This window comes from Heptranchias perlo, chromosome 5 (genome assembly GCF_035084215.1).
Source record: "Heptranchias perlo isolate sHepPer1 chromosome 5, sHepPer1.hap1, whole genome shotgun sequence".
Classification (NCBI taxonomy): Eukaryota; Metazoa; Chordata; class Chondrichthyes; order Hexanchiformes; family Hexanchidae; genus Heptranchias; species Heptranchias perlo.
The window spans coordinates 51,342,671-51,369,320 of NC_090329.1; the positions used below are offsets into that span (position 1 = coordinate 51,342,671).

Here is a 26,650-nt window from a genome sequence, read left to right on the forward strand (position 1 = left end):
GGTATCAGTGACTATACTATTGCTACAGTTTGTTGTAGTTAGAACAGTACAGGAGGACCAAGAAAGAAATTGTAGAGAAGGGATGGAAGATACGAACAAAGAAAGGTTAGATGGCATACTTGCTAACAGAACACATATTTTGGAAAAAATATGATCATTCAATCCACATTTAAAAACAACCACCTGTTGGGTGAAAATAAAGTCACATCTAAATCTGTGGTAAAGTAAAAGGTGCAGTTTATTAAAACAGAGCTCTGGGAGAAGGGTCTCTGACCCCACGGTCTGTGAGAGCACCTTCTCCCCGCTCAACAAAATTCACAAGCTTATACACAAGACTGGAGCACACCGATAGCAGTTACTACATTAATTATTCCTTAGCCAATCCGGCTCCGTGGCAACATTCAAAAACAACCTAATTATATCTTTACATTGTTAGATAAAAGACAGAACTAAAAGAAGGCTTTCAGCTAAGTTTGTCCAGTTATCAGGACAGTAGGGTCTATTTTTGCTGTAATGTGGCTTCGGCCGATCTGAGTCAGTGACTCGTGATTGGACATGGCTCAAAGGTTAATCAAATATACCCTCCATACACCCATGTGACAGTTGCTACTTCGTAACCCGATTGTTCTGCAAATTTTAACCTTGTCTTCACATGCTTAATCACTTGTAGTTCAGTTTCTGACCATCTGTTCCATTTGTTTTAAAAAGTCTCAACTGAAACTAAGTTGTTATGCTGTGTCGCTCGACTGCAACTCAGCTGGTTCAAATTCCAACCCTTCACCACCCAAAATAGTGGAGACTGCTTGGAGAGTCACTAATAGTAGGGATTGATGCAGAAAATGAAGTATCCTTCATTTGAAGCAGCAGAGTAAATATTCTGGGAGAAAAGTTCACTCCATCAACATGCTCATCTTTTCTTGAAGTGTGAATACATTTGAGACCACGAGTTGCAGTCAAAAAAAACCAAGTACAGCAGTCAGGTCAAGTAGAGTTGGGGCAGGGGGAAGAAAAAAGACTAAAGGCAGAAAAAAACCCTTCAGCATGAAGGGGAGTTAAACGCTCAGGCTGGTTTCACTCAGGGTAGGAGGAGAGAAAGCAACAAACTGGTGATATTCCATTTTACGTGTATTATGTGGAGAAGGCTGGAAGGTACTATTCTATAAACAAAATGGCTTGTTCAGGTGGTTTTGGTGCTGTATACTCCCAAACGGTTACCATGTGACATTAGAAACCACCAGCAATGTCACAGCTACTATACAATGACTCAATTGTGTCTACGAAGTTTATGTTGCACATTTCCATGAAGGTAGTAAATTCAAGTCTTCAACAACCATAGCCACCACTAAAGCAGATTTGGAGCTTGTGCAGCACAAGTCAGTTGTAGCCTCCACCTCCTTCTAGCCATACGGCAAGGGAGATATGCCACAGGACAACCCTCCATGATTAAGGTGATCAACTAGCATTTGGATACTAGGCTGCTTCAGCACCTGCCTTAGACACATGGTTGTCCCATTACCTTTCAACCTATTGGCTCTTCCTCATTACTAAGTCCTTCATCCTCACTCCTTTAGTTTTGGTCAAGCCTGCAAGAATAGTTTCTATTTTGTCACTCCTTTAAATTCCATTATTAGCATAGTCCCTACACATTCAAATCTGTAAAGTATAACTGGCCTTAAGAAAAGGGAGGGATTGGTAGAAGCTGAACCATTCAGAACTAAAGTTACATTTGTTAAAGGAAAAGAAGGAGAAGAATTCTTTGTTGGATGTTAAGGGAGAGGCAAGGAACTGGAGTGACAACAGGGAGCAGTGGAAGACAACATCCACTCAAGCTGGAGGCTTCAGGGAGGGAAGGTCAGCAGCATTGCACGAAGTGGCTGATTTTTTTGGGGGTGGCTATTTATGCATCAAGCTTTCTCCTCCCCCCCCACAAAAAAACCCCACTTGTCTAGACTAGAAATCGTTCATTGACAAGAGTGTTCAACAACGAATGGTGAGAGTCTGCAGATAACACCATAGCAGCCATTGGTTAGCATCAGCTGGGTGATATTAGTTTCCACATGTATTTGAAATGACAAGAGGTTAACAGATTGCAAAAATGTGATCAGTGACTCATACCAAAATAGAAACTAGTGTATCCCACAAATTTACATGACAGAACCATTAAACTAATTTATTCTGGAATCATACACTAGGATCGAAATACACTACAGAAACTCAGACCAATTTCAGAACAAGCAACAGAGCATCTGGTAGAGAACTGCACCTTAAAGTGTAACATTTAAATTTCACATTATAATTCAAAATGTAGCTCATTACTTAATAGGTAGGTGTGAAAAATAGCATTTGATCATGCACCCCTACCAAGTGAAGTTAGCCATGGGCCAGTCCTTAGTCAACTAGCTTTCCTGTAGTGACTATTAAGCCAAGAACACTCCTGTCCTCACTGCTTTCCACATTTAAAGATTTAATATGGTAGGGGGTAGGGGGAACTCCTGGCAAGGTCAGGAAATGGTAGACTTGCTTTCTAGCAGGATTGTTTGTTTGCACTGCTGATGCAAAGTGTCTACTTCCTGGTTAAAATGTTACAGTACTTGAGGGCATGTCTGAAGGCTTTGGCAGTAGAGCATGTATTCCCTCAGGCAAAGCATGCTGAGATCAGCAAGACACTTCCCTGGACAGATTAGTTCTTTTCAGCACCTCACCCCAGAAAAGATTTAGAATTACTGACATACTCACTTCATTCAACTCAAAGATGTGGGTTTATGGGCGAGAGACTTGAAGACATCCATATTCCATAATGCATAATACATTAACAGATTGAGTGGTACTTAACCTCAACAGGGGGTGTCAAAACAGGCCTTTTTAAACTCATGCAACAGAATATACGCTAAGCCAGTTCAAATTTCATTTATTTATTCAGTGGTACATGTGCATTTTCACAAGAATTAGTACAAGAATTAAAAAGATTACTGAACAGCTTCCCAGCACCCACAGCCAATAAGAGTGCATTGTTCCACCTGAAAAACAAGAAGGTTGATTTGACATTTTCCTCCATGATACTTAAAGGTCACAATTGGCAGTTCTCTAGGGTCTCAGCTGGGAGAGTGTTAACGTATACAGGGACCACCAACACTGGGCTGGAAAGAAAAACCCAGCACTCCCAACATCTCACCAGTGGCTCCTGTGGAAAGCATGCACAGCCACTGCAATATCACATCCAAACAGGAGGAACCAGCTGTATTCACACCTGGTGATTGCTTGTCACCAGTCAATAGTGATTTGATGAAGGTACAGAAGCTGACTGGTCAGCATCAAACATTGGGTTTGTTGAAAGACAGTGGCCTTTTCTGACTAGTCAATTTAGTTTAACAATCCTGCTGAGTAGAGTAGGACAGGGCTGGATGGTTCCTTTCCAATAAGCTGTGAGCAAGATAATCAAGCCTCCAAAAGCTTGTGATTTTCAAATAAAACTATTGGACTATAACCTGGTGTTGTAAGATTCCTTACATTTGTCAACCCCAGTCCATCACCGGCATCTCCCCATCAAGATAATCAAGCAAGCACTTGAAAGGATACAATAGCCATGCTCATAGAATGTTAAATGCAAGAGCACAAGTCAGAATGGTTTAGTTATCAATTATCAAAAAAAGGTACCCATTACACCAGTTTGGGCAGTGACCTGGCAAATGACGAGAATCATGAGTTAACAATATTACAGGTGCCTTTAAAAGCAGTGTTAACTCACCTTGTCCATTCTTGGCTTGTTCCAATGTTCCAGCAAAAAGCCACACTTCTCCAAGAGATACATAATCTTGGAGACTATCCTGACCTGTAAGAATTTAAGCATTAGTCCATAGCAGAATATTCACATTCAAATTAATTACAAATGCACTATGTCTTACCTAGTTTTCCAGGAATGCATTGCCCATTGCAAGAATAGTTGGTAGCTTGTTGCTTATTAGCACAAATCCCAACACTGCAGTGAAAGTATACCTGCAAATATAGTTATTGTTAATAACCTGAAGTATTTAACATTAATGCTAGATCATGTTCAAATGAAGCAACTGGATGATGTCATTTGTAAGCTAGTGGGTGAAATGGTTTGAGGCTCAAGAACGCCTTGTGACATTTAGTTTGCAACCCCTAGACTTACTTTCTTTGGCAAGACTGTTTGTTCTGCAGGAGACAGTTTCAGTGTTTTTACTTCAAATCTTTTCAGATGCTGGGAATCTTGGATACGGTTTGGTACTGGGTGGAAGACAGCCACGAACATCTCTTCTTTATTCTCACAACTGTTTAGACAGACATGGAGTTTAGACCAAAAAAAGCTAGTAGAAGCAATAGCTAGACATGTACACTTCATTACCCACCCAGCCTGAATAATATGCCACTCTGGTGGGCTGTTGTGATCAGGAGTTGTAGTCATCCAGCAATGATCCAACAATAAGTCCATTTGAGGATCCTTGTGGTTTAGTAGCTCAACTTCAAAATAAAGGGATTCTGTCCAATTCACCACCACTGGGTATTCATCATCTTTGTAGAAATCCAAATAATCTGCACCTGTAGAGACAGAAATGTATTAGCTTTTTGTACAGGGGATGAATAGACCAAAATGTAATGTCTGTCCAGCTTACTTTTGTAAATCCTTGAATGTAGGTTCAAAGTGTGCCTTGGCTTCTTGTGCCCTAAAATTAAAAAAAGATGCTGTAGTTGCGACATAAAATTCTTATGCCAAGACCAGTCAGATGAAGACTTAACCCATCTCTTGCCCAGTTTACAATGCCTGAATACAAGAGAGTGTCCATGTTCCAAGGATATCAGTTTCAGAATACAATAGCAAGCCAAGTGAGGAACTCAAGTCCCTGAACAGTTCATGCACTTAGTGGCTTTCAGGGCATTCTACAGTAGATAATTAGCAAGGTCTTCATAAGTGTACAAAGACAAATACTGTCCTTTAAGCCCCCACTAATTGAGAACAGTTATTTAATCCAAATTCATTAGGTAGACACGTGCATGCATTTTAAAAATGTGGACTATGGGCACTTACTTTCAACAAGGCTAAGTTGAAAACATATGTTCCATATTAGTTAACAGAATTCAAACCAACAGGAGATTCAGTGCATACTTACCCCTCACTATTTGCAATCTATTGGCTGTAGAATTGTGACCAGTGCCTTTCTGGTATCCCTTCACAAACCCAAGGGCCAACGTATTGTTTATTTGGTACCGACAAGAGACAGTTAACCTATCGGGAAAAATAAAGCAAGCTCATCACCACTCCCACAAGTCTACAGCTATCTATTTTGCACAGCTGTACCTACCGATAATCTGGGTCTCTGGTTATCACTGGGAAGTCAACAGGGATCAGCTCTCTTGGGTATGAAACTTCATTCTCATAGATCAAGTAGTTTCCTTTAATCTAAACAGCATCATGTGATTACAACCACAAAGCTATGCATGCCAGAATACATGTTAATTTGCAAGTAAAGGACTAGCAAAGGTTTTTTTGGGGGGCAGGGGGGGGGGGGTTGCCGGAAGGGGTTGTATTTGCTATACTTTAAATCGTAAGTATCAGTGAACCCAAGACTTACTGTTCTTGTGGTACCACAGCTGTCAACATGAAATTGGAAGAGGGCTTTATTGTGATCAAATTCCCTTGGCTGACATTTTCCATCCCTCAGTACCAACTTACTAGGATCTAGGTCAGGTAGTGTATCCACAACTGCAGTGACCACCATGGTTCCATTGGGAAAGCATACTACAACAAAATGCAAAGTAGTTTACTTCAATTATAGGTTAATCTTTTGATCCAGATTCTGCCTACATTGTAAAGCTTACCTGCAAGATCTACAGCAGGAAAACTGCAGGATACTGAGAAATGGATCTCAATCCTTAATGTACTTTTGTCTTTCAGTGTCAGGTTGAGCCGAGCTACAATTCCACGAAGGCTCAGTTCCTAAAGAAAGTGGAGCTACAGTTACTTTATACAAATGTAAAAGCTGGCAAATAAGAAAAAGGTGACATGCATCACATACCTCATAAATCACACCCATTGCAGAGAGAGGGACACCAAACAAAATATGGGTTGTATTATCCACAATGAGGTACCCATAATCATGTGCAGATTGTGGTGTCACCAGCATTTTACCAATGAATGGAAGCCAGTAATGCACCAAGTTCCCATGAGTTACTAGTAGATACATGGTCTTTTTGTCACAGAATCCAGTGGCCTTGGGCAATACTAGAAGGGGAAAAAAGGCACTTAGTTGTCTGTACTATTCTGTTCATACAAAGAATTTGTGACTACTCACCAATATCTGCCACTTCACACATTATCTCAACATCCTGGATAAAGAGTTCATTTTCTGGAATGATGTTGAAAGTGTAGATAACATTCAGTGTGTAGCGTCTGATGTCAGAATGTAGATGCTGGAAGAGAAATAGTGGCCACTTTGTAGCTCAGAATAAGAGAACTTGTATGTTCTATAGTAGCTGGATGCTATTCTGAAAGTCATTTTCTCCTCCCTCTGGGCACATGATAGCGTGAAGACAATTGACTCCTACCTCATGTTGAGAAATACATATGCTCCATTGCATTAGAACTATCTAGGTTATTATTCTACAAGTCCTGCTCTCCCCTTCAAAGTGATTGTAGGATGATTTCGCTTCCAAAACCCCATATTCTTCCTACCAGGAAGAAGTCTTCCTTAGACTGGGAATAAATGCTATTGATTTGCATTCTGGACATTTAGTTTCCACCATCACCCAAATTGTTTGAAAGAATGCAGAATAAACCCTAGAGCAGGCAATCCATTTAAAATCCTGGTTTGGGTGGGGGGGGGGGGGAAAAAAAAAAAGAGAAAAAAAAGAGAAGGTGTACCCAAACAGCTGTTGAATTAACACAATCTGAACCCCTTCAGGTGAAGGAAGTTGACAAATACCAGCCTTAAAAAAAAATGCTGTTGTCCTAGAGCTGTGCAAGGAAAAAAATGGGCAGAAGCATTAAGAGTTCAGTTCTACATAAGTAGATTTGTAGTGAACTGGAAACATACAAGCAGTACTATTCTAGTTACAACCACGACTGCTTGCAACTTGATGATGGGCATTAGACCAATGATACCAGAGTGGCTCAAGTATTTCATCAGCAGCTAACACCATTGAAGTATTCTGAATCAACTCATAGGAACACAAGTAGGCCATTTGATAAGATCATGGCTGATCTGTGATTTAACTCCATATACCTGCCTTTGGCCCATATCCCTTAATACCTTTCGTTGCCAAAAAGCTATCTATCTCAGATTTAAATTTAGCAATTGAGCGAGTATCAATCGCCATTTGCGGAAGAGAGTTCCAAACCTCTACCACCCTTTGTGTGTAGAAATGTTTTCTAATCTCGCTCCTGAAAGGTCTGGCTCTAAGACTGTGCCCCCTACTCCTAAAATCCCCAACCAGTGGAACTAGTTTCTCTCTATCCACCCTATCAGTTCCCTTTAATATCTTATAAACTTTGATCAGATCACCCCTTAACTTTCGAAACGCCAGAGAATACAACCTCAATTTGTGTAATCTCTCCTCGTAACTTAACCCTTGAAGTCCGGGTATCATTCTAGTAAACCTACATTGCACTCCCTTCAAGCCCAATATGTCCTTCTGAAGGTACGGTGCCCAGAACTGCTTACAGTACTCAAGGTGCGGTCTAACCAGGGTTTTGTATAGCTGCAGCATAACTTCTGCCCCCTTGTACTCCAGATATAAAGGCCAACATTCCATTTGCCTGCTTGATTATTTTCTGCCCCTGTTCATGACACTTCAATGATCTATGTACCTGAACCCCTAAGTCCCTTTGGACAGTCACTGTTTTTAAACTTTACCATTTACAAAGTACCCTGTTCTATCCTTTTTTGAGCAAAAGTGGATGACCTCACATTTGTCTACATTGGGCAAAACTGTGGCAAATGGAATTCATTCACCTAATCTATCAATATCCCTTTGTAATTTTATGTTTTCATCTTCATTGCTTACAATGTCACCAATCTTGGTCATCAGTAAACGTAGATATGAGACTTCCTATGCCTTCATCTAAGTTGTGAAGAGTGAATAATTGAGGCCCCAAGACATTTCCCTGCGGGACTCCACTAGTCACATCCTGCCAATGTGAGTACCTTCCCATTATCCCTACCCTCTGTCGCCTTTCCCTCAGCCAATTTCCTAACCAAGTCCGTACTTGTCCTTCGATTCCATGGGCTTCTATCTTAGCTAACAGTCTCTTATGTGGGACCTTATCAAATGCCTTCTGGAAGTCCATATAAATAACATCCATTGACATCCCCTGTCCATTACTTTCACCACCTCTTCAAAAAATTCAATCAGGTTTGTCAGGCATGACCTACCTTTCACAAATCCATGCTGGCTCTCTGATCACCTTGAATTTTCAGTTATTCAGTCACCCTATCCATATGGACTCCAGCATTTTCCCCCACAGATGTTAGGCTAACTGGTCTATAATGCCCCAGTTTCCCTCTCTTTCTTAAAAATCTTATTGTCACCTCCCCAAAGTCATTGAAGGCAAAAACCCAAGACTTCAGGCTAGAGTATGATTAATAGACCAGCAAAAAACCTCACTGCTCTAAGACTACAACAGCTCAGGCTATTGCTCTATCCAAGCTGGCTGTTGGACCAAATATGTCCCTCAAGAGCCCATGATGTTCCTTTTGCCAAGTGGATTTAAATTAACAGCTTATGAAAGTTAGATTTTGCAGCTCAGGTTAAAATATTTAAACTAGTCAATATTGTTTGTGGATAATTACTGTAAAATCAGTTCAACCAATAGTTCTGCACAGGTGTCACTTGTTTGATCTAGTTCTGATCACTTCACTCGAGCAATGACCAAATAAATTTGGGATCTTAATAACCAGCCCATTTTATTGTGACGTCAAACTAGTGACACCATAGTTTCTGCAACAGGATAGGAAAGGGATGAAGCAGTCAGTTAAAACTAGATAGATAAATTATCTAGTACATTATAGGATACTCATTGGCTTAAAACCAAAATTTCAGCACAAAGATTACACTAGCCACTTTACCTCTTGCTTCACATTTACATTCTCAAAGGGAACTTCCAATATGTAGGCTTTAGTGTCGTTAGGCAATATAGTTTCATAGATTTTGAATCCCATTTGGTCTGCCTGATCCACTGTGACCATCTGTGTTCCTACAGTTAGAGTTACAAGCTCGACATCAGGAAGGAAGCTTTCTAAAGTAATATTGAACACTCGCTTTGCTGGAATGGTATCTGAAGAAAAAAGAAAAAAAAAGTTACCCAAAGTATTACTCTACTTAAAAAATGTAGTTATCTCCTATGTTACTTACTATTGGTCACAATTGGTGGCTGAAGCATGAAGGGTGTGGCAACTGGATGGATCACTGTGTACTTTGTTAGCTTCCATTGATGTTCTACAAATAATTCTATGTAGTACAAAATGCCATATTGTCCATGAGCTATATGGCTCTGAAACACAAATTAGTATCTGGTTATTAAGTAGCCCTCACCACTGCTGCAACAAATAGAATATTCCTGTGAATTACAATTTATTCAATTAATCCCATTGACAATACTGCTTACAAACCTTGTAATAACCACCTTCTGCTCCAATGGGAATAGTAACAACAATGTTTGTATCATTGTATGATAATGTATAATTCATCTCAGCTATTGTATCCGGTTTCAGGACAACATTGTTGACTCCCATAACAATAGAATCATCATAGAACTGTTCTTCTGGGAAACTAAGGGAAGGGATTCTTCTTGGAATTCTCCAGGTGATTTTATTCTCAGTGAAGGTAATGCCATCTGTCAGTATAGAGGAGATAATATCAGCATGTGTTTCTCAACTTATCAAATAGCTATTGTGGAATTAATTATAGCTGCAAACTCAATCCTAACCATCCTTCCACTGGGCCTTAAATGCACTTCATGATGTGCCTTTACAATAAGTTACTGTTGTGTTCAGGCCCAATATTAATCAGAATGCATGATTAGTCTTCAAATGACCTTCACAGCCTTAAAGCTGCTTCCTTTGTAATTAATTAAAAGAATGCTTAAAATAGCCAGAAACTCAAAACAAGCTTTTCAAATCATATTACAGCATGACTCTTGAAACTGATCTTAAAAATACTAGGAGATTGCAGACATCAGTTAAGATACAAGTAGCATTGATCCCAATTCATTGACATTAATACAAGGTCGGGGGTGGTGGGTGTTCTTGTGGATGCCAACTTTAGCTTGGCAAGACCTCCATATTCAGTCAAATCCCAAAATGAAGTCACGCTCATGGCATACAAGAATCAAGGTTTTAAAGCAAGGTAGATTTGTGGGAAATAAAACCAGGGAGGGTTTCTTTTGGGGGTGGAACAAGGGGTGCAAATTTAGTGTTCACATACGGGTAAACATACGTGGATTTTACAATAGCTTGGTTTAGAAACAAACACCACCCAACTGACCCAAAAAGCTCACCCGTAGGACAGGCCACAGCTGTGTCAATCAAGATGATCATCCATTCTTGTTTGTAGAATGTGGTTGATCGGATGCTGGATATTGGCACGTTTTCTACCTATAGATATTATTGCAATAGGATATACATTATTAGAATGCAAAAGGTAGCACTTTAGATTGAGCCATTTCTCAGTACCCACCATTAACTGCTCAGCTTCAGTTGCATTATAGGGTGCCCTCAATAATAGCCGAGAAACTGTTGTATCAATTCTGTAATGAGCCCCCAATGTTTCATTCACAGTCATGGTTTTAGTTCCTTCAGGAAGGTGGAATACAACTTGCCAAACTGAGTTTTCAGCTTCTTGGGCCTGAAACAAAACCATATTTCAATGTTAACAAATGCAATTAGATTCTCTGAACCAAAAGCAGGACAAGCAACTTACCAATGGAACAGCTGCCACCCAGTCTTCATTATAGTCATTTTCAATTCCTGGTATTATTCTTTGTACTGAAACCTATCCAATGCCAAGGAGAGAGAGTGCAGTTAATTTCTTCCAGCTTACTGATATGGAAACTCCATAGCGTACTTACTCATTTTACTGGTAATGACAGCTCAAGCACCAAATTATACATTTTATCACCAAGTAATGTCACAAAATTTGCACAAATAAGTTAACTCCAAGAATTTAGTGTATTTCTTAGTAAGATTTCCAGTTACTATATGTCTATGGATTTGGGATGAAACTATATAGATTCTATAAACACCAGTTAGAGATGAGCAGCCACAAGCTTTAAATGCTTCAGATGTATAGCTTAAGTTACATTAGGAACCATCTGGTTTCCAACATCTGAAGCATCTAGACCTTCCTCCCCATGAGTGAATTCTGCATTTAACATGCAGAATTAGAAGTCAATACAATTTAACGAAAAAAAATCCTTGCCAATTAACACTGCAACCATCAGGATCCCTGCCGACAAGCCATCTGACTGTTGATTCTTACAAAGAAGGGAGCAATCAAGTAGACAGAGGACCCAACCATCCATGGATCCTCAACTCCTGCACAAGTGCCAAGCTACACCTGCTGGGAACCTCACCAATTCCCTCTTTCATTCTAGGAAATCTGGTAGGAAGGTTCCTTACGTCACATTTTCTGTTAGTCAGCTGTACCATTATGGGCATCTCCCGTGGCAGAGGGACTGGAAAACCAATGGGGTAGAATTAAGTTTGTGGCCCCTTTATAAAGAGATTGAAAAAAAGAGACAGTGGTCTAGGTAGAGTCCCAGGAAGGCCCCACTTCGACCAGCTGGTCAACTAGTTCACTTATCTGGTGTACTAGTGGATCCCTGGCCAAGTCTGGTGAAACTGGGAGCCCTGTCACTAGCCACACCCCTTGAACAGGTGACTGCATGGGGACAAGCAGTTTAGATCCCACACCAGCACCTGCTGCATCAGGATCCAGGCACATGTCCATACTTCCACTAGATGTATAGTAGGAATGTACTAGGAACATGGACATTAAACCAATAATTAAATTGTCAATTTGTTGACATGTTCAAACAGTTTCTAAAGAAGTGAAATTTCAGGTGTACAAGTGCTTTAGGTTTGTTTAGCTTAGTGCGTGCATTTTTAGTTATATGGGGAAATCAAGATATGATAGTTAATATCCCAGGATGACACTACAGCTTACATGTGAAGATGCTCAAGGAACAACAGTATGCAAGGCCCAGAAACTACAACTATATATTTGCATGAAGTGGAAAAGCTCTCACAATTAGACTAGTCTGAGTGAAGATGGCTTTTGACATTTAAAAAAGCCTGTTCACTGGAGTGCAATTTGTGAAGAGCTGAATTAAAATCAGCAAGGAGTGAACTATATTAGCCCTAGAGTGCTTGCCCCTCAGCTAGAATGCATACCTCCATATAGTTTTGTTCACAAAGGATTTCTCTCACTTGCCATGGGAAATATGAGCAAGTCATGGTATGGAAGTAAGTTGATGCTCTTTCCATGTGGCCAATTGCAGCAATCCAAATTTGCACAGTCAGCCTAAACAGGTCATCACCCTGGAAATAATAGCAAATTGGAGCTTTGAAAAATCTGTAGTATAAAATTAGGCATTACAGCACTAAATAAATCCCTCCGGAATCAGAAGAAGACTTTTCTTCCTTTTCATAGAGAATATATCCACCATGGATAGTGTTTAAACTGATCAGGAGCAATGGTTGGTTAAATCAGAACAGAATTCTGATTCCTCTAGAGATTAGCATAAACAAGTCAGTCATTTCATGTTCAGTCAGCATTTGTTGCCCAAAGAGTCAGCTTTCACTGCCCTTTATGTCACTTCAGAATACCTGGAGGTTTTCTTGTGCAGAAGACTAAAGCTCAGTGAGTTAAATGCATGGATGTGCAGACAGTCACAAATCCCCAAACTGGCTCAGGAGATTGGTAATGGATTAAATATTGCCATTTATGCTGCCTACAAACATTTTAAAAGTGATAAAATCAAACATTCTGCTGGTAAACCCTTATCCTATTTTCATTTAGGAAATAGGACAACTTACCGGGTATGCCTACAGCTCAAGTTATAACAATGCCCCATTACACCCAGTATAACCACCACCTTCACATAACATTTCAGTCTTTCCCCAGAGAAAAAACTGTTAAGACATGGTCCCAAAACAGACAACAATCCCACATAATAAGAAAGTATCTAGACTTTGGCTTGTTGCTGTCATCTATTCAGTCCAACATGTCAATGCTCCGCACAAGCCTTCTCCCACCTTAATAGAATTAAATCTCTTCAGCCATTTTAATCAGCTGCCTTGGTCAGAGGTCGAGTCAGTCTTCTACAGCAGCTAGATAGGGAGGGCTAAATGTAAAAATTTAGAGCCCCTCCCCCCGTATGTACTGTAAATTGTATTGTTAGGGAATTGAATAGAAAACATACAGAACTGCAAGTCGACTACTTATTATTTCCGTTCATGCAGCACTATGACTATCTGCAGGTTGAATTCCTATTTCGTTTGAAGTAGGAAGTGGCATTTGCCACAATAACCCGTCAATCTGATCAAGTGCCCCCTTTTACAAGGAAGAGGCTAAAACAACTGCCAACAAACTTTAAAGCAAAATGTGCGCGAGTTTAAAATACAACCACATATCGAGCAGTGCCCACCGGTCTCGAAACGCTCACTAAAATGTTATTAACACGTAGTGTACGCAGGCTCTTACCTCGTTTACTACCAGGCATGCCAACACCGAGGCACGCAACACAACGTTACCAAACGGATCCTCGGATACAGTGTAGCCACATTCGGTTGCGAACGGGGAGGTGAGCGGATAGACTTTGCCGGTTGGATCTAGCAATCGGAAGATGTAATGAGAATGGGACAGAATAGGAAAACAGGATCTAATCTTCAAAGATTAAAGAGATTTACCGGTGACCCCGAGAGTCCACGATTTGTCCTGCAGGAAGGAGGCATCCAGCCGGATCCAGAAGAGACGTCCAAAGCAACTACTCTGTAGGAGACCTGCATAAAAAGGGAGAAGGGAAGTGGGACAGAGTCCGTCTACCAAGAGATACACGGGTTATTAAAAACAAATCTCATTCTGACCTGGAGGCGGCGAGCGTTGCGTCCACGTGTTGGTGATAAACACCGTCAGGACTAACGTTATCCTAGAAAAGAAAAAAACACTCAACGTGGAACGTACATGAAACATCACTACTTTGGGCACTTGTAACCGGCTTACCCCACGAGAACACCCATCCTCCAGCACAGTAAACACACTGTACTACAAACTATAGGAACTGTTACCCCGTAAGAGTCACAACTATCGCCTTTTAACCTTTTTCAACCACTTCCCTCACAATTGATGGTATTTGTCCCCCGAAAGTGAAACACTTACAAAGTTATTGCTGACCAATCCGAAGTCACAGTTAATGTCAACTAATCACAGGGATGAGGAATTTCACGAGCGAACCCAGTGAGCAGTTGGAGAAAATCAACCAACTGAAATGATCGAGGGAAACACAAAACTCATCACCTCTCCAAACACCTCTTCTCAGGTTCCCTTTCATTTCTGACTTTTTAATCTTAAATTCTCTTTTTGAACTTGGGCTTAATGACTTTAATTTTGTGATGAAATATTGCACTCTGGTTTAGTTCAGATTTCGGAAGATCAATATGTGCATGGTTTAAAATCAAGTCTTTTATCAGTTTGATCACCATCAATGCCTTCTGCATCCATGTCCTGCAAATGTTCTTCCTGACGATTCCACCTCATTTCTATTAGCTTTCGTACTGACTTTTGTCGACTTTCAGAGTTTTAAAGATTCACACAATCCGCAAAGATTAGATTGTGTCGGAGTCCCTGCCCATGCCGTTTTCTGTCATTCGGCAACCACGTATATAATGCATACACTTTAAGATCTTTAATACCTGATAAACAGAAAAAAAAGTTGTTTCTCATCTTTAATTGAATAAATACTTGAAAAGGAAAAATTTGCAGGGCTATGGGGAACAAGCAGGGGTGTGACAGTAATTGGATAACTCTTTCAAAGAGGCGGCACTGATACGATGGGCCGAACGGCCTCCTGTGCTGTATGACTCAATGAATTCACCATCCCTTACTATTTGATGTGGACACAGTTAAACATTTGTCTTTGTCATTGCTTTCTGTGCATTTTCTCCCACTCTTATTCCTTATTGTCTTCTTTCTTAACTCATCCTCTTGAAGTTGAATTTCTGGCCGCTGCAATTACAGTTGCTGCTACAAATTTTAGGACATGGGAATAACTCTGTATTCCTCTCGTGTTGTTTTGGAGGAGGAAGATGAAGATCTGAGAGGCAGATTTGTTTACACTAGAGAAGGACTGCCCCAACCATTCTACAGAAGGAACATGATCACAGACCCACGTATAACTACTGGGGTGTGTCTGAGGAGATCTGTCTTCACAGCTGCACTTCACCAGGGAGGCAGTTCTTCAGTATCATCCGGCTTGACTTTCAAATAAGATTGGTGACTCTGCCAATGGCCTAAATGTTTATGACTACATACCATTCCAAGACACCTCTGGTATATGTACCAAATCAGACTATCAGCAGTGCATTAATTCATACAGCAGGTGACAGATGCATTATTTGCCAGAGCGAAGTCTTTCATAACTTTTCCAGTGGAAAACCAACTGCAGCAAGAGAGGGCACTATTTCTGTGTCCCTGAAAGTACAGGGCATTATTGATGGCACACATGTGGCAATCTGGGCCCTTACACTGAATTCCGTGGCCTTCCTTAACATAAAGGGATACCATTCAGCCAATGTGCAGATCTATGACCATATTCGCAAAAGTATGTAACTGAACGGCTGTTACACTAGTAGCAATCATAATGTCTTAATTTGAGACAATCCACCATGCTATCGTTATTTCAAAGAGAAAGCAAACTGGACAGATGGGTCCAGGGTGTCCAAGGATATCCTCTTCTGCCCTAACTCATGCCCCATTGATACAGCCACAAACAGAAGGCGATTTGTAACATAATCACTTGAGCATGAGATAAAAATAGATGAGGAGGCCCATTCAGTCCATCTTATTTCACCGATCCAGAAAAACCGTACACTCCTCCTATTGCAGCATCTATTATTTTCTTAAATGATTCCAGGGTTTATGCTCCAGTATGCTACCTGCAAGTTCATTCCATGTATTAATCACTCTGTGTTAAAAACTTCCTGATATTAGTCTTACATTTTCATTTTGCTAGTTTGGCCCTGTTTCCCCTTATCCTACCCTCACAATTTAAGTTGAATTAATATACTGGATTTACCTTTCCTATTCTATTAGCTATTTTGTATCACTCTATAAGATTACTTCTCAGTCTTCTCCTTTCATGGCTGAAAAATATGAGTTTCCCAGTGTTTTTGTTGATTGCTGCTCTGGTCCTGTTGAGCATCCAAAGCAGCAACTTGTCTGTTCTCTTCACAGATGCTGCCTAACCGGCTGAGTGTTTCCAGCAGTTTCTGTTTTTGGAAGTGTTGGAAGCAGAATCCATAATAGTTTTAAAAAAGGAATTGGATAAATATTGGAAAAAGAAAAATTTAAAAGGGTGTGAGTAAAAGTGATCAAGTATTTAGCTCTCTCAGAAAGCTTATACCGACATGATGGGATGAATGGCTAGATTCTGTGCTGTAAAATATCTATAATTCTAAGAAGTGTTTCATACTAGAAGCCACCTTGGTCAAGTTGATTCAAGCAAAAGTTGCACAAATCTCTTGTGCTAATGTAAAGCTCTTCCTTCCATAGTTGCTGGTGGGGTGTTCAAATTGCATCAGGGTAACAAGTGGGATGTGGAACTGTGTATTGTGTCTCTGTAGATAAGTAGGCTGGCCTACTTTTAAAGGGCTATCTAATCGGAACAGAACATTGTGGGGGAGATGTTTTGCAAATGTACAATTGGAAAGGACTGGCATCTTTGTTGTTCCATAAATGGCCTTGCAAAGCATGAGCTCAGGTCATGACTTAATTGCGTTTGTTTTGTCTGGTAGCAGTAATAGTTTGGGTATGCAAAGCAGCCTCTGGCTTTTGGATGATATCTTTCCAAATCTCTGTTCAGCAAGGATCAGAGGTCCCTTACCACTGACAAAAAAATGTTTTCGCAGTCCAGCACCAAATGCTCTTGTTAAGAAATGAAGACGTTTTTGCCCTTTACGCTTGTAGCAACATTCTCTTGTTACTTAGAATAATATCATTAAGTCAGTTAGAATCATAGAATCATAGAAGTTACAACATGGCAACAGGCCCTTCGGCCCAACATGTCCATGTCGCCCAGTTTATACCACTAAGCTAGTCCCAATTGCCTGCACTTGGCCCATATCCCTCTATACCCATCTTACCCATGTAACTGTCCAAATGCTTTTTAAAAGACAAAATTGTACCCGCCTCTACTACTGCCTCTGGCAGCTCGTTCCAGACACTCACCACCCTTTGAGTGAAAAAATTGCCCCTCTGGACCCTTTTGTATCTCTCCCCTCTCACCTTAAATCTATGCCCCCTCGTTATAGACTCCACTACCTTTGGGAAAAGATTTTGACTATCGACCTTATCTATGCCCCTCATTATTTTATAGACTTCTATAAGATCACCCCTTAACCTCCTACTCTCCAGGGAAAAAAGTCCCAGTCTGTCTCACCTCTCCCTGTAAGTCAAACCATCAAGTCCCGGTAGCATCCTAGTAAATCTTTTCTGCACTCTTTCTAGTTTAATAATATCCTTTCTATAATAGGGTGACCAGAACTGTACACAGTACTCCAAGTGTGGCCTCACCAATGCCCTGTACAACTTCAACAAGACATCCCAACTCCTGCATTCAATGTTCTGACCAATGAAACCAAGCATGCCGAATGCCTTCTTCACCACCCTATCCACCTGTGACTCCACTTTCAAGGAGCTATGAATCTGTACTCCTAGATCTCTTTGTTCTATAACTCTCCCCAACGCCCTACCATTAACGGAGTAGGTCCTGGCCCGATTCGATCTACCAAAATGCATCACCTCACATTTATCTAAATTAAACTCCATCTGCCATTCATCGGCCCACTGGCCCAATTTATCAAGATCCCGTTGCAATCCTAGATAACCTTCTTCACTGTCCACAATGCCACCAATCTTGGTGTCATCTGCAAACTTACTAACCATGCCTCCTAAATTCTCATCCAAATCATTAATATAAATGACAAATAACAGCGGACCCAGCACCGATCCCTGAGGCACACCGCTGGACACAGGCATCCAGTTTGAAAAACAACCCTCTACAACCACCCTCTGTCTTCTGTCGTCAATCCAATTTTGTATCCAATTGGCTACCTCACCTTGGATCCCATGAGATTTAACCTTATGTAACAACCTACCATGCGGTACCTTGTCAAATGCTTTGCTGAAGTCCATGTAGACCACGTCTACTGCACAGCCCTCATCTATCTTCTTGGTTACCCCTTCAAAAAACTCAATCAAATTCGTGAGACATGATTTTCCTCTCACAAAACCATGCTGACTGTTCCTAATTAGTCCCTGCCTCTCCAAATGCCTGTAGATCCTGTCCCTCAGAATACCCTCTAACAACTTACCCACTACAGATGTCAGGCTCACTGGTCTGTAGTTCCCAGGCTTTTCCCTGCCGCCCTTCTTAAACAAAGGCACAACATTTGCTACCCTCCAATCTTCAGGCACCTCACCTGTAGCGGTGGATGATTCAAATATCTCTGCTAGGGGACCCGCAATTTCCTCCCTAACCTCCCATAACGTCCTGGGATACATTTCATCAGGTCCCGGAGATTTATCTACCTTGATGCGCGTTAAGACTTCCAGCACCTCCCTCTCTGTAATATGTACACTCCTCAAGACATCACTATTTATTTCCCCAAGTTCCCTAACATCCATGGCTTTCTCAACCGTAAATACCGATCTGAAATATTCATTCAGGACCTCACCCATTTCTTGTGGTTCCGCACATAGATGACCTTGTTGATCCTTAAGAGGCCCTACTCTCTCCCTAGTTACCCTTTTGCCCTTTATGTATTTGTAGAAGCTCTTTGGATTCACCTTTGCCTGATCTGCCAAAGCAATCTCATATCCCCTTTTTGCCCTCCTGATTTCTCTCTTAACTCTACTCCGGCAATCTCTATACTCTTCAAGGGATCCACTTGATCCCAGCTGCCTATGCATGTCATAAGCCTCCTTCTTCTTTTTGACTCGTGCCTCAATCTCCCGAGTCATCCAAGGTTCCCTACTTCTACCAGCCTTGCCCTTCACTTTATAAGGAATGTGCTTACCCTGAACCCTGGTTAACACACTTTTGAAAGCCTCCCACTTGCCAGACGTCCCTTTGCCTGCCAACAGACTCTCCCAATCAACTTCTGAAAGTTCCTGTCTAATACCATCAAAATTGGCCTTTCCCCAATTTAGAATTTTAACTTTTGGGCCAGACCTATCCTTCTCCATAGCTATCTTAAAACTAATGGAATTATGATCACTTGTCCCAAAGTGATCCCTCACCAACACTTCTGTCACCTGCCCTTCCTTATTTCCCAAGAGGAGGTCAAGTTTTGCCCCCTCTCTAGTCGGGCCATCCACATACTGAATGAGAAATTCCTCCTGAATACACAACAAATTTCTCTCCATCCAAGCCCCTAATGCTATGGCTGTCCCAGTCAATGTTGGGAAAGTTAAAGTCCCCTACTATTACCACCCTATTTTTCTTGCAGCTGTCTGTAATCTCCTTACATATTTGCTCCTCAATTTCCCGTTGACTATTTGGGGGTCTGTAGTACAATCCTATCAAAGTGATCTCTCCCTTCTTATTTTTCAGTTCTACCCATATAGACTCAGTGGGCGAACCCTCGGATATATCCCCTCTCACTACTGCCGTGATGTTCTCCCTAATCAAGAACGCAACTCCCCCTCCTCTCTTACCTCCTGCTCTATCTTTCCTATAGCATCTGTACCCTGGAACATTGAGCTGCCAGTCCTGCCCCTCCCTTATCCATGTTTCAGTAATAGCTATAACATCCCAGTCCCATGTACCCATCCATGCCCTGAGTTCATCTGCCTTGCCCATCAGACTTCTTGCATTGAAATAAATGCAGTTTAATCTAGACTTCCCTTGGTCTTTGCCCTGCTTTCTCAGACCATCTGTCCGGTCATGTTCTGTACACTCTCCCTTACTGCCTTTTGTTTCTGTCACCATTTTATTTCCCACTGACTTCCTGCATCGGTTCCCATCCCCCTGCCACATTAGTTTAAACCCTCCCCAACAGCACTGGCAAACACTCCCCCTAGGACATTGGTTCCAGTCCTGCCCAGATGCAGACCGTCCAATTTGTACTGGTCCCACCTCCCCCAGAACCGGTTCCAATGGCCCAGGAATTTGAATCCCTCCCTCTTGCACCATCTCTCAAGCCACGTATTCATCTTAGCTATCCTGTCATTCCTACTCTGACTAACCCGTGGCACTGGTAGCAATCCTGAGATTACTACCTTTGAGGTCCTACTCTTTAGTTTAACTCCTAACTCCCTAAATTAAGCTTGTAGGACCTCATCCTGTTTTTTACCTATATCGTTGGTGCCTATATGCACCACGACAACTGGCTGTTCACCCTCCCCCTCCAGAATGTCCTGCAGCCGCTCCGAGACATCCTTGACCCTTGCACCAGGGAGGCAACATACCATCCTGGAGTCTCGGTTGCGTCCGCAGAAACGCCTGTCTATTCCCCTTACAATCGAGTCCCCTATCACTATAGCTCTGCCACTCTTTTTCCTGCCCTCCTGTGCAGCAGAGCCAGCCACGGTGCCATGAACCTGGCCACTGCCACCTTCCCCTGGTGAGCCATCTCCCCCAACAGTATCCAAAACGGTATACCTGTTTTGGAGGGAGATGACCGCAGGGGACCCCTGCACTGCCTTCCTACTCTTCCTCTGTCTGTTGGTCACCCATTCACTATCTCCCTCAGTAATTTTTATCTGCGGTGTGACCAACTCACTGAACGTGCTATCCACGACTTTCTCAGCATCGCGGATGCTCCAAAGTGAGTCCATCCGCAGCTCCAGAGCCGTTCAGTTGACCATAAGGATACTTATGCTTAAGGGGCACAGGGCACCAGAATAACTTGTTGATAATTGTTCAAAAATAGAAACAGTTGATCCAAGGTGAAATGTGCATTACATCCTCTAAAAGTAAAAATCAATCAAATGGTAGCACAATCAACATTGAGCAATCGCACAATCCCAACCCCCCAAAGGTATGACTTTTATTCGGCCTTCCCTTCTGAAAAAGATTTATTGATTTTTGTTTCTTTTACATTGGTGTAGCAGATTGCATGTACAAGTAGAAGACCATGAACTACAGATTATAGTAGATAGTGTGAAATTGCATACTAAAGTTTACATTGTTATGTCATGGAATGGTTTTAAAATTCTCCTCTGACCTACCACCCATTTTTGGGGCTGCAAAATAAATTCTTAAAGACCTTAAATCTGCCATAAAAGAAAAAAAACATTTGCATTGCTCTCACAAAAAACTGCCAGGTTCCTTTAAGGTCCATCACAAGCCTGCCCTGCCATCTCCCAAAAGTTGAAAGTAGAAACAGAAATTAAATCACAACTCTATGGGGGTGAATTTCCTCAGGTCTTCTCCTGCTCCACCACCAAAACTGAGATGGAAGTTCAGCAGAAACCCCGTTTACCACGCCTAAATGGCGATCCCGCTGAAACTCGCGCGGCGGAGCGGGAGAAGCCCCGGAAAAATTCACTACCTATGTGATAAATGTATCTTTACTTTCAACAGCCCCATTCACATGGAAGTACCGACAAAATTAATTCTCCCTTTCTACAACTCTTTGTGCCAGCTACCTTACTTCCTAATCTCTAATCCTATGAAATGCTCCGAGTGAGATGAGATTGAACGTTGGGTGACTGGGACGGTTTCCATATAAAGCTTTAGAGACCTGTGGTGACTCTTATTTCAGGATAGCTGCTGTCCCACACTGGGCACTTGCAGTAGTAAGGGGGCTTGGACCCATCTCTGAAACTTCCTCATGAAAGGATTGAATGGGTCTTTATGGAGGTGGGGAGATTGCCACTCTCCAGAGACAGTGACATCTGCACCCACTCCGTGCAGCCCACTGTTACTGGGCACAGTTTCTGAGATGCTACTGGTCAATGTCAACACAGACTGACTAGTCTCAAATCACATGTTGGAAGCCTGAGAAAGTATCATGTTCAAATTACTGCCAGCTACCACTCTGGGAGCCACCAATGTCCTTTTATGGGTCTTGAAGCTGAAACATTATCCCAGGCTGTCAATCGCCAAGGTGTTCTGCAGGTCATGAGAACCCACCTGCAATATGTTGCAGATTCAGGTAGTGGACACCTTCCATTTATCCATCATCTCAACCATATGCATGGAAACCATCTCCATTACCTCCAAGTGAGATTGATGATCAAAAGCCATTGTTCCTTTGAACACTGGGCCCCTAGGCTCCGCAGCCAAGGATAGTCAATTCTCCAACCCCACCCTCCTCTCTTGCAGTCCCAGGTTCTCACTAGCGCTCAATGATGCATTCAGTGACAACCCTTCTGACTGTCTAATTCTTTATGAGTGAATGTCTCTGTGCTGGTGTTTGTACAGGTAAGATGCCAGGACAGAGCTGTGGATCTGGAAGTATCCAGGTGGTCATTCGAGTGACTTTTTCCCCCCCTCCAAAGCACCCCTCTGCTGTGAAAGATAGAAGAGTCCATTTAGCTGTACACAGTGACATTTGCTCTTAAAGAAATAATGGGTGAGTGTAAGAGTAGTATAATACTTTAGCAAAAAGCTGAAACTACATATGGTGAGCTTTATTCAGCCTTTACCAGCCTTCTCTTGCCAGCTTATGTCCAACCTTACCATTGCCTGTACAACTGTCTATAGCCTCCTCTTCCTTGAGGACTCAGTTTTCAGTGATGGTAGTTCTCCATTATCATTCTGTGGTGCTGAATGTATGCCATTTTGCTTAGAGGGAGAAGGCAATGTTACAGGTGTGTGAAAGCCATGGAGACTTGCCCCATATGAGGTTATTTATACCATGCAGTGAAGTTGCCTTGTCCCTTCAAACAGGGTGTCGTTTGGAGACTCACAGAAGCCCTTGTAGCATGTTTGATTAAAGAAGGCACCGAGTGTTTGCCCATAAGTGGTAGTTAACTGACAGCCCTTTTTTGTCCAATAGAAACATACCAGGCAGTTTAATATGAAGTTTTGAAGCCTGTTATTTTTTTTCTCCCCTTCTCCACGACAACTGGCTGTTCACCCTCCCCCTCCAGAATGTCCTGCAGCCGCTCCGAGACATCCTTGACCCTTGCACCAGGGAGGCAACATACCATCCTGGAGTCTCGGTTGCGTCCGCAGAAACGCCTGTCTATTCCCCTTACAATCGAGTCCCCTATCACTATAGCTCTGCCACTCTTTTTCCTGCCCTCCTGTGCAGCAGAGCCAGCCACGGTGCCATGAACCTGGCCACTGCCACCTTCCCCTGGTGAGCCATCTCCCCCAACAGTATCCAAAACGGTATCCCTGTTTTGGAGGGAGATGACCGCAGGGGACCCCTGCACTGCCTTCCTACTCTTCCTCTGTCTGTTGGTCACCCATTCACTATCTCCCTCAGTAATTTTTATCTGCGGTGTGACCAACTCACTGAACGTGCTATCCACGACTTTCTCAGCATCGCGGATGCTCCAAAGTGAGTCCATCCGCAGCTCCAGAGCCGTCAAGCGGTCAAACAATAGCTGCAGCTGGACACACTTCCCACAGGTGAAGGAATCAGGGATACAGGAAGGAGCCCTGAATTCCCACATCTCACAAGAGGAACATGACACGGCTCTGGGATCTCCTGCCATGACTTAACCCTTAAGTTAGCTTAACAACAACTGCAATGTCAAGAGAAAAAAAAAGAAAAACTACTTACCACTCCCTTTAAGGAGTTTACTCCTTTAAATTGTTCTCAATTTAGAGAATGTTAACTACACTAGGGACCTTGATTCACTAAAAAATAAACGCTACTTCCTATAAGACCAGCAGACCTTCCCTTTCCTTTTCCTTCAGTTACTGTCGATAAGTAGAAATACTCACCTGAACCTACTCACCAATCAGGTGCCTCCCCGTGTCGCGTCCCGATCTGATTCCTGACGTCACTTCGAACTCGGTCGCAGCTCGGCTCGGCTCTTCTCAGCTGTTCTCAACGCTCTGAAATCCCGCCTTTTATCGGACGCTCCCTCAAATTAAATGAATCCGACCAATTTCACTTCAATTAAAAAGGTATACTCAAGGGCCCTTGCTGAACAGCAGTCCCCCACTACACAACAGAGACCAGAGAATCCACAGACTCTAACCTTAGACAAATTCAGCAGGAAAATACTCACCAGCCAATCACTTACCTCTTCCTTGGTGACGTCCCACTTGGATTACTTTTTGCTTCTTATTTATCTCAGGTCCAGGAGTTAAGTCCCTGTGATGTCGCACAGTAGTTGTCTCTTGGTGCAGGTCTGCTGCTGCTTTTATTCCACAATCTCAGTCTTCTACTCTCAAGTCCACGACCGCTCTGGAGGAAAAGCAAGGCAAAGCAGCACCTCCTTCCCCCACTTCACCACACTCCCACACTTACCGAACTCTCAGCACACTGTGTTGTCCTCACACCGTGCTGTCCGCACTGACAGGCCCCTGTATTTCTACAGTTGAGACTCAGATGAGTCAGGCCTGCCCCACCTTCAGGGACCAATTGAATCTAGCTAACCAATTAACTTGCTACAGCAGCTCTCTGCTGAAGCCTGACAGAAACTTAGAAATTTAAACTTTTAAATTGACCTTAAACAGTTGAAGCACTATGCACTAGATTTAAAGAGATTAACCCTTCAACTCCCACACTTACCGAACTCTCAGCACACTGTGTTGTCCTCACACCAATGGTGTCATATGCATAAGAAAAAATCAATAGCAGGTTAGCAATCTGACCACAGACCTTACTAAAGGCAAGAAGCATTGAACCACATTCATGAGTAGTGTCAGTTTGGCTCACTAGTCACAGTCTCACTTCTGCTTCAGAAGGTTCTGGATTTGAGTCCCATTTCAGGACATGAGCACATAATGTAAGCTGACAGTGTGGTACAGCAAGAGCTGCGTTGTCGGAGATGCTGTCTTTTCGATGAGACGTTCGAGTAATATTCTTGCGAGGGTTCCCTGATCTCCCACTGTAACTTCAGTGGAAGATCAGCAGATACCCTGGAAAAATGGCACAAATGGACATTTACAGTATTTCTTTGGGGTTTCTGTTGAAGTTACAGCAGGAAATTGGAGAACCCATGCCGAAATTCTATCCCATTAAATCAAGGCTTCATCTGCCTGTTCAGGTGGATATAAAAGATCCCATGACATTAATCAAAGAATAGCAGGGGAGTTATACAGGACAAGATGTATCCTTCAATCTACACCACCAAATTAGATTAACTGCTTATTTATTCGTTGCTGCTTGTGGGACCTTGCTGAACACAAATTGGATGCTGCATTTGACGACCTAACAGCAGTGACTACACTTCAAAAGTTGAGGTGTCCCATTGATATGAAAGGCACTATATGAATGCAAGCTCTTTACTCTCACTGCTTGGGTTTCACTTTGACTGCAGTATAACTCAAATATGCAATATAACCATAAGAGAACAACTAAATCATACTATCATAATAGGTACAGCACATGAGGAGGCCATTCAGCCCATTGTGCCTGTGCCAACTCTTGGAAAGTGCTATCCATTTAGTCCCACTATCCCTGCTCTTTCCCCATAGCCCTGTAAATTTTTTCCCTTCAAGTATTTATCCAATTCCCTTTTGAAAGTTACTATTGCATCTGCTTCCATCACCCTTTCAGACAGTATATTCTAGATCATTACAACTCGCTGCATACAAAAATGTTTCCTCGTGTCACCACTGGCTCTTTTGTTGATCACCTTAAATCTGTGTCCTCTCGTTACTGACCTTCTGCCACTGGAAACAGTTTCTCCTTATTTACTCTGTCAAAACAGTTCATGATTTTGTACACGTTGAAAAATATCTCCCCTTAACCTTCTCTGTTCTAAGGAGAACAACCCCAGCTTCTCCAGTCTCTCCATATAACTGAAGCCCCTCATCACTGGCACCATTCTAGCAAATCCCTTCTGCACCCTTTCTAAGTCCTTGACATCCTTCCCAAAGTGTGGTGCCCAGAATTGAACACAATAGTCCAGCTGAGGCCTAACCAGTGTTTTATAAAGGTTTAGCATAACTTCCTTGCTTTTGTACTCTATGCCTCTATTAATAACGCCCAGGAACCCATACACTTTTTTTAAACAACCTTCTCAACTTGTCCTGCCACCTTCGAAGATTTGTGTATGTGTATCCCCAGGTCTCTCTGTTCCTGCACCCACCTTTAAAATTGTGCCATTTAGTTTATATTGCATCTCCTCATTCTTTCTACCAAAATGCATCATTTCACATTTCTCTGCGTTAAATTTCATCTGCCATGTGTCTGCCCATTTCACCAGTCTGTCTATGTCCTCCTGAAGTCTGTTACTATCCTCCACATTGTTTACTACATTTCCAAGTTTTGTGTCATCT

At 42.2% G+C, this 26,650-nt stretch overlaps 1 protein-coding gene across 2 annotated transcripts; it reads right to left on the reverse strand.

Moving 5' to 3' along the window:
- Window positions 1-2,896: 2,896 nt before the first annotated feature.
- LOC137321753 (uncharacterized) lies at window positions 2,897-14,328 on the reverse strand. Of its 2 annotated transcripts, XM_067984362.1 has the most exons (23): window positions 14,239-14,328; window positions 14,103-14,164; window positions 13,926-14,018; window positions 13,720-13,847; window positions 12,408-12,554; window positions 10,936-11,007; window positions 10,693-10,860; window positions 10,514-10,610; window positions 9,627-9,850; window positions 9,370-9,508; window positions 9,084-9,292; window positions 6,312-6,429; window positions 6,036-6,241; window positions 5,839-5,956; window positions 5,592-5,758; window positions 5,322-5,419; window positions 5,130-5,245; window positions 4,635-4,685; window positions 4,371-4,560; window positions 4,154-4,292; window positions 3,903-3,993; window positions 3,746-3,829; window positions 2,897-3,017 (listed from the first exon to the last, which is right to left on the reverse strand). In XM_067984362.1, the coding sequence occupies exons 1-23, from the start codon at window positions 14,253-14,255 to the stop codon at window positions 2,917-2,919; spliced, it is 2,835 nt and encodes a 944-aa protein (XP_067840463.1). In that variant the 5' UTR covers window positions 14,256-14,328; the 3' UTR covers window positions 2,897-2,916. The 2 variants fall into 2 exon arrangements, with proteins under 2 accessions (XP_067840463.1, XP_067840462.1); XM_067984361.1 differs by having other exon boundaries at window positions 14,103-14,246.
- Between the last annotated feature and the right edge of the window lie 12,322 nt (window positions 14,329-26,650).